Source organism: Oryzias latipes, chromosome 14, assembly GCF_053564925.1.
Source record: "Oryzias latipes strain Hd-rR chromosome 14, Olatipes_Hd-rR_3.1".
NCBI lineage: Eukaryota > Metazoa > Chordata > Actinopteri > Beloniformes > Adrianichthyidae > Oryzias > Oryzias latipes.
In genome coordinates, this window is record NC_136250.1 from 6,496,801 (window position 1) to 6,509,019 (window position 12,219).

At 40.4% G+C, this 12,219-nt stretch overlaps 1 protein-coding gene across 2 annotated transcripts in view; it reads left to right on the forward strand.

The window, feature by feature from the left end:
• Positions 1-12,219, forward strand: part of stk10 (serine/threonine kinase 10) — a 36,437-nt gene that overhangs the window by 4,459 nt on the left and 19,759 nt on the right. For both annotated transcript variants that reach the window (XM_004084210.5, XM_011492371.4), the window contains exon 2: positions 6,757-6,921. In XM_004084210.5, coding sequence (XP_004084258.1) covers positions 6,757-6,921 — 165 coding nt within the window. The remainder of the gene's footprint in view (positions 1-6,756; positions 6,922-12,219) is intronic.

Here is a 12,219-nt window from a genome sequence, read left to right on the forward strand (position 1 = left end):
TAGAGAGCTCTCTTTTTGAATGTGGGTTTTTAAAGTGCAGTCGGTTTAACGCAGACAAACAGGTTTTGGCTTTTGCTGATCTTCTCTGGCTTATTTATGTTTCTTTCCATCAGCTAATTTTCAGAAGTGCTTTGGCATCTTGAAATACCTGTTTGAGTTTAGTTTTAGTTTCACGCTGCGTATCTGCAAGTGTAAACTCACTGCTGATGTGTGGGCTCCATTCAGGAAGTGTTTGCTCATCTGTCATGAGGTTCATGGTTTTGAAAGCCTGAATTCGAATGATCTACCTGCTAGGATGAGTGTGAAGTGTCACGTTTCCTGCCTTTTTGACCTGCTTTGCCCGTCACCTCAAGACTTACCGAGAAACGTTTTGCAATCTGAAGCATAACTTTCACATCCTTTAACGTGCCTGGTTGCTTCACTTTGGGAGCGTTTTTGTTGGTGTTACTTTAAGCTTTTGACCTGCTAACAGTTTGCACCCAGTTAGTCTGTGACCGTGGGTGGGGTTTCTTTTTTTTTTTTTGTTGTGGTCAGCGACATGGTTACGACTGAAGGAACCTCTTGCTTGGTCGGTCATGCTAGTTAGAAAAATGAACAAAAGTGATGTTTTTTTCAGAGAAGCACCCCGTGTTTGCATTGCTTCATCAGGTGTTGAGTTGCATTTTTATTGATTGGGTTTCAAGCCTTTAGGCAGACGTTTCGCCAAGTTCCTGCTCAGCAAGTTTAGAGTTATCTAAAAGTTTAAATCAGTCTTTCACTTTTGTCTTTGGCGGTCAGCACCTTTTCTCAAGCTTTTGTTACCTTCAAACCTAATCTTAGCACAACTTCACCACTGTTTCAACTTATGCTCTTGTTTTTTATTAAATGCTTATCAGAGATTGAAAAGCAATCAAGCAGACAGATGTGTTGGGCTTGTATGAACCTGTTTATGCTCAGGACAGCTGATCAGGAGCATGGGCCAATTTGACTACAGCCTCAGTGAAGCAGATTGGATTGAGTTGGAGCACAATCTGAATCATAGCAGACAATATTTCAATGGATTTTTGCTTGTTTGCTTTCTCTGCAAAGGGCTTTTTTTGTGAAATGGTGGCATAAAAAGTTGTATTTTGTATATATTTTGTTGCTGGGGGGAGTCAAAACCCAGATGATAATAAAAACGCCTCTTATAAAACTTTATTGCTGCAAGCAAACGGACTCGACTCCTCTGCCGTCTAAAGCAGGAAGCGTACTCTTTCAAAGCTCCTACAACTGAAACAAAATGGCTCAAAAAGAGCCAGTCTGTGCGATGAGACGACTCCAGATGAAGGATGTTGATACAGAAAGTTCAATCCCACACACACTTAAAAAAACAAGACAACCATCACTGTTTCACAGTAAAACCTGCTTCCTGTCAGACATTTGTGCGTTTAGACGAGTGCCCTGAATGAGGAGAAAGGTCGTCACTTTTACGGGTTGCTGGTTATGTGGGAGCGAAGAGCCGCACTCCTGTCCTTAGACGCAGGAGAGCCTCTAAAGGAGTGGTGCTTTACAGGTTTATGGTGAGGCAAAGGTTTTATTGATCAAGTACATGCGATGGCTGGAAATACACCTGAGCCTTTTGTGTGGTCAATCAAGGTGACTGACCTCTGGGGGAGTTTTGTTATCGGTCACAGCGAGCCGTCTGGTTTACTGGTACCATGGTTGGTTTGTAGCTACTAAAGATGCATCAATTATTCACATAAAAAAATGATGGTTAACTTATTTTTCTGTAAATCCATACTAAATGGATCATTTTGGAGGCTTCTGAACTTGCATTCTCTGTACCACTAATAAGCCTCGGTAACCAATAATAAGTTGGTAAATAAAGGTAAGGTGGTGAAAGTTATTGCTAGTCAGCTTGACAGATTTCTGAAAAGACTGTGCCGCAGACGTGGAGCGTGTGCGCTCGTCTGTGTTTACTTCCTCTGTCAGTAACCACAGTTTATCCGGCTGGTTGCACACACACCAGCAGCATCTGCCTTTGCAGCTTATTCAAACTCATGGAAGAGCACTGACAGACTATGAAAGGAGTCACAATGACAGAATAATGACAAAAGGCCACGGGCAAATTTGCTCTAGGAGATTGGCGAGCTCTGCAGCGAAAATGGAAAAGTCCTTTAAAGATGTTTAACGGGAGCTTTGGTATGATGCAGAAATAAATCTGTTGGTGGATGAAGTTTAAGAGAAACGACAGTTAAAAAAAAAAAGGGGGACATTTTTGGAAAAATCAGCCAAAAGTATCAGTTTATTCAAAAATGACAGTTTTGATTAAATTATAAGATCTGAATGTTTCTTTCAAAATCAACATTTTTGTACAATGATGTGAAAGTCAGAGAGCACATTTACGTTACTACAATTAAAAACAATATCCTTAAGGTATTGCTGCCATACACAACTTTAAATGAAAACATCTGCCTTTGATTGTAGATTTGATGAGGCTTATTTCAAGCAATCAAAACAAAAATAACATTAAAGAAGACCAAGAATGGAAATATACATCTAGACTGAAATATGTCAAACGTAGGATGTTTAGTCATGAATTGATTGGAAATACATACTCATACATCCACAAACACTTTTACACAAACTGCTTTTAATCATATATAGTCCAATTAGTTTTTATGCAAACAAAATAAAACCATTCAAATGTGAGTTTGTTTGATTGCTTGACAGGGAGTGGAATGAAGATGACTTGTATAATCCCACCTCTAATATGCTTTACTTTGTTTGATTTGACTGACGTTGGAGATTGAAATGATGTCACGATGGGGTGGTTTCTTGAAAAGAGGAATGAAGGGAAGTCTCTGTATGTTGGGGAAAGGTGGAAAAAAACAATCACAAAGGTTTGAGATCTTTGCACAGCATTCCAAAAGAAAAAGAAAACCTGCATGATGAAACATGTTGATTTATTTGGCATTGTAGCATTTAACACAAGCAAAAACAAAAGACACCGACCTCATGTTTTTCTTCTTCAATTTTTTAAAAATATATTTGCAGATGGCACTTTCTCTAAAATTATTTTCATGTATTTATTTTTAAATGACTCCTTTAACATCTGTCTTACATGTCTTTTTGAGTTAATATCACTGCATGGTAAAGCATTATTGCTGCTTCATAGGTCCAGGTTTTAGAGTAACCTGAGCCGTCAATGACAAGTTACTCCACAACATCTAGTTAGTTTAGTGCAGATGAACTGCATTTCCCACATAACACTACAGCAAAGCACAGTTGGGAAACTATCAGGGCTTTAAACACGTCTGGCTGCAGTCCAGACATGTCGGCCTCTGCAAAATTAAATAAGAAGAACTTTTTTTCTCATGAAATAATAATATTAAGTGTCCTTGATCTGTCAAGCAGCTAAAATCTCACATCAGTCAGTATTTTTGTTTATCTAAAACTGCAGTTGTTAATCTTCATTGTCTTTTATAGATGGTAAATAGACCATGCAGTGCAGGAATTAAGATACCGTTTTCTGGAATAACATGTTTTTGAGTGAAATCTTGTACCCCCCCCATATATACATGTCATTTCATGTAGCAGAGGCGTCGTACAAAAAGGGAGTCTGCTTGAATATGTCTTTAATGCTTCACTATAGATTGTAATCACATAACTGGTAAAAAAAAAAAAAGAAAAAAAGAGACAAAAGAGAGAAAGTAAGAGAATTTCCTGGAACAAAAGTCCTTTTCCAATGGAAAGCATAAAGCCGACCCAAACAAACCCCAAGTTTTCTCTCATCTGCCGTAGACCTAAAGAAGAGATCTGAATCTTTAAACATCTTTTCTTTCTCTTTTCATGCCTGCAGCAGCTCCAGCATGGAGATGACTGCATTCTTGATCCCTCTATTCTATTAAACTCTAATCTAAAGACATTTTTAAGGATTGTGTCACAATTTTAGCTCACTAGTTTTGTAGCTTCAACTCTAAACTCCTAATGATTTAGATCATATTAACCTTTAATTCCATTTAACATGTACAGGAGGTAAGACTTGTATAAAACTTCAATAAAATGAAAAACGAATGTTTTAAATGCACGTGTGGCTATATGCCTGTCAGGGTGTTGGTTATACAGAAAGTGCTTCCACCTTGTACATCAAGTGCAGCAGCTGCATTAAGATTTGAAGTATCACTGCTGTCTCCTGCTGGAATGTTTGTACAAACCCCAACATGTGCAAACATCCAGTCACTTCTTGTGCATTGACGTCATAATGATTTGGAGGAAGTCAGGAGGTCTCATGTGAGATGCGCTGAGTTATTTGACCGCTCTCTCCTCTCTGTGGGGGCGTATGCACACTCTGCAAGATTTCACATTAAAATATAGATTTATCTTTCTCTGACTTCACACATTTTCCCCATTTGTTCCCAAAGGTCAGCAGGCCAGGGCTTGTTGCCACTGAGACAGGAGACTCCTTCTTTTGGGGGGGGGGGACTGTTGAATTTGCAATAGTAGCACCAACTAGAGATAGTAGGGCATACATACATTTCCACAAAATGAGTCTCAGGCTGAACGCACAGACGGAAACCACAGTGTAGTTCATGATCAGTGTGGTTGATGCAGCCATACTGAGAAAAACGCTTTACAGTCATCTTTGAGCTCTTTTTAAAAGCGTTCCCAGTGGTCTTTCAATTATGTTGATGCCATTTTTAGTCGTGTTCTAGGACATAGTGTCTGCAGAGCGGCAGTAGTTCATTAGAGATTCGTTTCTGAGTTGTGGGTCAGACCGTTGATGCAGAGCAATCTGGCTCCCTCTTCCCGTCAACCATAACTGAGAGCTCTCTGTTTACACACTCTCCCACAGCCCCTCACACCCCCAACCTAACACTAGTAGAGCAACAAAAATGGTGAGCAATATTGGATCTATCCAGCCGTACAGTTTGGAGCCAGATGCCAGCTTGGATGCGGAAGACAAAGACGTTCGCGGATCTATTTTCCTGCAAGTGGATGAATCAGAATGAAAGTTTGGGGCCCAGCGTATTTTCTCCATGACAAATGCAAGTTTTTTTCAAACGGAGAGTATCGTCTGCTCTTGATTCCCAACTATTTGAATAAAGAAATACTCAGAAATGCAATTTTACACTTAATTTACTTTTCTGATGTTTTCTGTCATCAGAAAAACGACCAAAGAACATGTTAGAAACACTAAAAACACTATTTGCAGTTTTTCCTTTTTTTTTTTTTGGCTGCTCGCTTCACCGTCTTGATGGTGGCATGCTGCCTATTGTTTTAACCTTGGAGCAGTAACATCAGGTGATCGGTGAGGTCCTCTAACCACTCCGGCTCAATGACCAGCAGCATTTACAACAAAAAAGGAGGCTCTGCTTGATGAATATGAAGAGTTTGGTAGAAATTTAGCTTCTTGTACTTTTCAGAATCTGCGTTTACTTCATTTAGTTTCTTTCTTCAACTAAGTGGTATTTCATGGATGATGGATTATAAAACAATGACCTGACTGTCACTGAGTGGTAGCAGAGAGCTGAGAATTTGCAGTTCGGTGAGAGTTTCTCTGTGACCGTTGGGACTGAGGAGGTAGCTGAGTTATGGTTTCCTGGCTCTGTAGGTTTCTCTGAAAGGGGGTAGCTTCGCCTGGCTCCTCTGGAGCCGTGTTTACCTAAGCCGCACACACTCAGACGTGGCACACTACAATAAGCGTGTTGCTGTGAGTCTGGGATGTTTGTTCAGATGTTTTCCCACAGCCCCTGTGAAGCACTGAGAGGCATCAGCCCCACCAGGCTGTTTAGTCTGACTCGCTGCAGGTCATTGGATGGACATCTGCACCCCGACATCCAGGGACAGACACCTCCTTCAACCGGGAGGTGTGGCCCCTCGGGGACATTGTCAGCATTATTCTTAAAGTGTCGGCTCTACGTTTAGAGGGACATCAAGCTTTTCTTATGTCAACCTTTTTCTATTGAAGTGTTTGTAATCAGCGGTCTCTGTACCAAACAAACGGGCTTTTCTGTTCCTCTACATGGTTCCTCAAAGAGGGCGTGGGGCCTCCTTTCCTGTTTTCTGTGTTAGTCAGCATTTTAATTGCCGTGCGGTGGGTCTTGGTGTTTTTTCTTCTTGTTTTTGGGTGTTGGTGAAAAAAGGAAAGTGATTTCATAAATTCAATTTTTGGTCCAAAGGCTGTACTTTTTCCCACTTTATTCCACATTTTCCATACTTTTACTGTCTTTCAGTCAGTCACCTTCCCTTCACATGTAATGGATCTCTGAAATCCAAATGGGTCCTTGTATTCATTAAACAGTTGAAGCATCCATATCCATCGGCGACAGTGGCTCAGGTGGTTGAGCGGGTCGTCCAATGATCGAAGGGTTGGCGGTTCGATCCCCACTCCCACCAGCCAAAATGTCATTGTGTCCTTGGGCAAGACACTTCACCCTCCTTGCCTCCAGTGTGGCTCCACTGGTGTGTGGATGTGCATGAATGATCCTGGTGATGGTCAGAGGGGCCGTAGGCGCGAAATGGCAGCCACGCCTCTGTCAGTCTGCCCCAGGGCAGCTGTGGCTACAACCGTAGCTTACCATCACCAAGTATGAATGAGGAGTGAATGAATAATGGACACAATGTAAGCGCTTTGGGTGTCTTGAAAAGCGCAGATAAATCCAATCCATTATTATTATTATTATTATATGGGCGTTAAACTCTGTGGGATGAATGTTAAGGATAGAACAGAGTGAATCAGAAAAGGTTCCATGTGACTTCTGTTTGTTTAACAGACGCTTTGTTTCCGTTTCTCAGGCCAAAAACAAGGAGACCGGAGTTCTGGCTGCCGCCAAAGTGATCGAGACGAAAAGTGAGGAGGAGCTGGAGGACTACATGGTTGAAATCGACATCCTGGCCAAATGTGACCATGAATATATTGTGAAACTGCTGGATGCATTTTACTATGAGAACAAACTCTGGGTAGGTAAAAGGCCCCTGTGCCTTTTGACAGTTTTTTTTTGTATACTGATACTGTAAACAGTCAAAACATATGGATGAACAAAGCTGTTTGCACAAATTTAAATGAAGTTGCCGTGGAAAATGTTCAGAGATTGCAGTCCGTGTTTCCTACATTGTCATTTGTCAGATTTTTTTGGTAAGTTTAATCAGTTATAGTTTCCGAAACAGCAAAAAACAGTCTCTTAACCGCATAAATGTGAATGTCTTATGTTCTCCCACTCCATTAGACTACTTAATCTCATCATGAGCACATTTTGTTTAAAGAAAATAAGATTAGAGAGCCTAAGGAGGAACGACAGCAGACCTCTGGAGGCAGAAATGACCCTGATGTTACAGCAAGAGAAAAAGATCCGTTTCATTTCAGTCTTTGAGTTCTTTTTTTTTTCCTGTCTTCTCTTCAGAAGTAAATTCTTCTGCATTCATCCTCTCCGGCCAAGACAAATAATGGTGACCTCATGTTGGGGCACAACCTTAAATATGTTTGGAATTACAAGGCAGCAAAGTCTAAAAATATGATTTCCTTAAGTCTCCTGCTGAGAGACAGAGAAAATGTTTATTTTAATGTGTGACTTTGAAAATGCACCATTTCACAGATAGAAAATGATGTGACATTTTTATCCAGAGTATTGATTTCAGCTGGAATCGAATGGGAAGTTTGTGTTTTTCATCTCTACCCATGAAATAAGTGTGATTTATTTTTATTTTTTAGCTTCTAGAACAAAATTTTCTTTCTGAAATTATTCATTTGTAATCAATTTAGGAATAAATCTCGCATTTTGGTCTATTTAGACTCATTTTTTCATATTCTAATAAGCGGAATTCTATTTTCACAGTTTTTCCTGCTTCTACCGACCCCACTCTAGTCCTGCAGAAGCTTCCTAAAAACATTTTTCCAGATCCCACTTGATGAAAATGTAAAAAGTTCCTGTGGAAAAACATTCACAGTCAGTCATTCATTGCTGCACTCGCAGAAAAATTGCACTTTGTGTGAGTCCTTGAAAGCAAATTTGCAGGGAATCCCTTTAAAGGCCATCTGACTAACTTCACTTTCCTCCTGCTGTCAATGAACAAATCCAGTGACTCACAATATAACACCTTGAATTCACAAGATTATCAGTTATTTTTGACAAAGGAATGGTAGTTTTGGTGATCAGCGAAACATTTAGACATGTGCTGTAGCGCTTAGTTTTTTTGCCCATTTATTCTTTATTATCTACTCCCCTTGAAGTGTTTTCAGTTACTCGTGTATCTCGTCTTTTGCATCGCATTCTTGCCTAAAGTCAGCAGTCATTGCCAACCTGTTGCCACCAGATTTCAGAGCAGATAGTCCAGTGGCTGACGGCGATGCCTCAGTAACCTCCGGCTGGGCGGACTGGGCCGAGTAAATTGTTGCATTCCAGTGCCAACCCACCCATTCTGCTTACTACTGAGCAATAGGGGGCGTGAAGGAAGAGGGAGGATAGAAGAGCTGTTTGTTCCACGGCGGGGAAACAATCTGGTGGTGGGGCAGCCGGGCCCCACAACATGAGGAAGAAGACGACATTTAACATGATGAGCAAGCTGAGAAGAATGAACAGAGCCAGACGGGTCTACAGGACACTAGTCAAGCAGATGAACTGGATCACAACGGCAGCTTTCTAAGCAGAAAAGGCTTTGTGCAGTGCATAGATTATCAAAGTAGACGGTTACAACGAGCACTTTCTGCAGCCTAAACACAAGACTTGGGGACAAAAAAGTAAAAAAAAACAACCAAAAAATATGGCTTAAGGTATTGGAGGTTGTTTAACTGCCCTTGGGCAAGAATCAAAGACATAACACTGCTTTGCTGCAAAGACCACACTGATGCTACAAACACACTTTATTGATTTTATAATTGAGGCCTTCAATAGAGCTACCTTCATAAAAAAAGTATGATTTAATTGTTATCTAGTCTTGTTTAACCAGTGAAATTGTTAAATGACAGCATTGCCTTGTTTGTGCACGCAAAGTAGGAATATAATGCACGGACCTGACGAATGAGGAAGACTTCAATCTTTTTCTCACCGTAAGCTGGCGCTTCAGGCTATTTTTCATAGAAACGCAAAGATTGGAATCCTCTCTACTGTTGGGATTTGTTTCAATTTACCGCCACGCTTCATCTGGATGAGCTTGTGATGACACGGCAAAGCCTCATTTACCTCCAGCATGCGGCTGTCGTTGGCTCTAAAGCACAGTCAAGTTCACACTTGGAGGCGCAGATCACTGAAGCGCTTGAGGGATCACGGCTGAACTTTGTGGCCATATTTTTTTTTACGCTTGATTGATATTTCAAAGGAGTTGTCTCACTTTTGCTCCTTTGAAAACGACGTCAGAAATCACAGTGAAAGTACAAAGGAATTCAAATAAAACCCAGCAAAGGCTTCTCTCATTTAAAAACATTCTCTCGAATGTTTTCTAAGGCTATTAGACTTTGTCTTTTAAAAATAAATAAGTATAAAAGATTTTGGCTGTAAAATAGTTTTCAGAAAACACTAGATATAAACGTTGGACAGAACTTTTATAAACTTTAACTTACACTGCAAAAAGAGGAAGCCTAAATATGAAAAGAACACTAATTTTAAGAAGAAAAACACTGAGGTAGTAAAATTAAGACGTTTAGAGAAACATCCTATAATACGATTTCAAAGTCAAGAAACACAGAGTTCCACACAAGCATTACATAATGTTTTTTTTGAAGTGTTAGAATTACTTCAAATTAAATGTTATATTGCCCTTTTGCTAGTTCTAATCAAATGTTTTAATTTTTAGAGTATTTATGTACCTAATTGTAGTTTAATGGGATTACAGTGGAAAAAAAATAGTCTCATAAGTGCAGATGACTTATTATAGAACAAAATGAGGAGACGATCTTCGTACAAGACGGCCCATCTTGATAATAAATTTGCCTAAAATTGAAAAATGGCACTTATTACTATTATTATTATTATTAGAACATGCATCTAATTTCAAAATAATAAAAAAAATGTTTGTAAATCATTTGTAAACCACAAACAGTTTCTTAAATACTGTTAGAATCAGTTTCACATTGAAGAACCAATTTAGAAAAAGATTTGGGGTCCTGTGTTAGCGTCCCAAATACTGAATATGTTAAACAAGAGAATCAAGCTTCTTTGTTTTGTTTTAAATCAAGTTTTTTTTTTTATTGTCAAGAGTATGAAGCATAGAGAAAAATGGTAAATAATGTCCTTATTTCTACATACTGATGAGTCAAAACGTTCTCCACTGTGCTAAAGGTGTAGAGCAAAGATTACTTTAAACAACCAAAAATATCTTTTTGCAGCGCATTAGTGCAGGCAGGAGACGGGGAGCATTTGGCCAAAATCCTGGCCTGTTTTAATGCGCTGCACATGCCACACTTGGTCTCTGTCGACTGTTCAGCCCAGTTGTGTGTCTGAAGTGTAGGGCTTCAGCCCAGTTGTGTGTCTGAAGTGTAGGGCTTCAGCCCAGTTGTGTGTCTGAAGTGTAGGGCTTCAGCCCAGTTGTGTGTCTGAAGTGTAGGGCTTCAGCCCAGTTGTGTGTCTGAAGTGTAGGGCTTCAGCCCAGTTGTGTGTCTGAAGTGTAGGGCTTGAGCCCGTGTTCCTGTTCCACCCACAGCAGGTATGCTCCACAGGCAGCCTGACCAGTTGGAGAGCATTCTTGGCCACAGAACCACGCATCATGCAGAATTCCTCCAGGGAGGGGAGACAGAACCGTCTTGTGGAGCCACACAGATGACGACACAGACCAGTTGCCCCTGACAGTCGTGAAATGCACGGCTGTTTTAGGTTGGGCAGTTTTGCAGTTGTGTTTAGCTGGTTGGTTTTCTAAAGGCAGGAGATGTTATTTATGAGAGATTGTTGGCCCTAAGCTAAGGAAGTGGTTTTTTGGTGATTACCCACACACTGTGGCATTAATGAAACATGAAGAGTGTGCTTTCATTCCTTTTTTTAAACACCCTCTGACAAGTTAGTGTTTTTAATTCAGCTTTTGTTGCAGAATAAAGCGCGTAAAGGAAAGCGGGCGGGGAAATGCATCCTTATGGGATCAGTTCTAAATGATGAATTAAACAAATTGGTATCTTTTGAACTGGAATGGCTCCTTGCCACATTTGTTACCTTAAGTCCTCCTCTTCTTGTCATCTTGCCGCTGGCATCTCCTGGCTGATGTGGTTGTCTGCTAAAAACTCAAGTCATCGTGTTCATTTTTACATGGGTTCCTTGATGTGGCAGCATCAGCTGATGATATTCACATTCACCTCCAGCAGCCCTGAATCTGATCGGAAACTGTGACTCACCTCCTGTTCTTTTGAATTCCTCCTATTATAAGAACGCCACATCACAAATGTCACAATCCAGATAGCTGGACATTTCTGAATTACTGTCAGATCCATTTTGTTTTGTTTTCTAAGGCAAGTCTGTGTTTTTGAGTGTCTGTACACAGACCTTATGTTTATCTGTATGAATTTAAGGTAGGAGCTTTTTTTTTTGTTTTTCAGCCTTTTGCATTGACTGAAACGCCACTCCCTGTCAGGTGTCAGTCTGAGACTTTGACAGTGTTTTGACAGCAGGAGGAAACTGGGATTGTTTGTGAGTGAGATCATGCTGCACACCAACTAGGAGTGAACTCTGGCCCTTCAAAAAAACAAACAAAAAGTTTCCATCATATCTCGGGCTGTGTGATGATCATAGTTAAACTTCTGTAGATTATTATCCACGGCACTTTGTTTGATGCGCTCAGAAAGTAAAACATTTGACAGCATCACAGGCTAAAAGGCCTAGAATCATGCAAAATCAACTTTTTTGAGTTTTGAAGTTTATTATTATGTTAATTCCTCACGAAAAACAACTTAAAGCGGTATTTTGATCCATTCAAGCATTTCTGAGCATTCTTTTAAAAACCTGGGCTCTGATCACCAGCCCCTTCCAACCCACAAAAAGAGAGGGTTCCCACATTGTGACGCCCCCAGGCAAACACACACACTTTCTCTGTGAAGCTGGCGGTGATTGGCAAAACATTTTTGGAAGGCTCCACTATATGCACATCCACCTTTTGCTAAAGTTTGGATGTTGTTTGTTTTGATGGGCGAAACGCAGACACGCTAGGATGACGTCATGAAATGGGCGGCACCCACAAGGAGCGAAAGCCGGAGCCTCAGAGATCCAGTTGTTTTGCTTCCGGATAAGAAAATGCCTGAAAAAATACCACAAAATCGCTCTTTAGTGTTCCAAAAGTAATATCTCA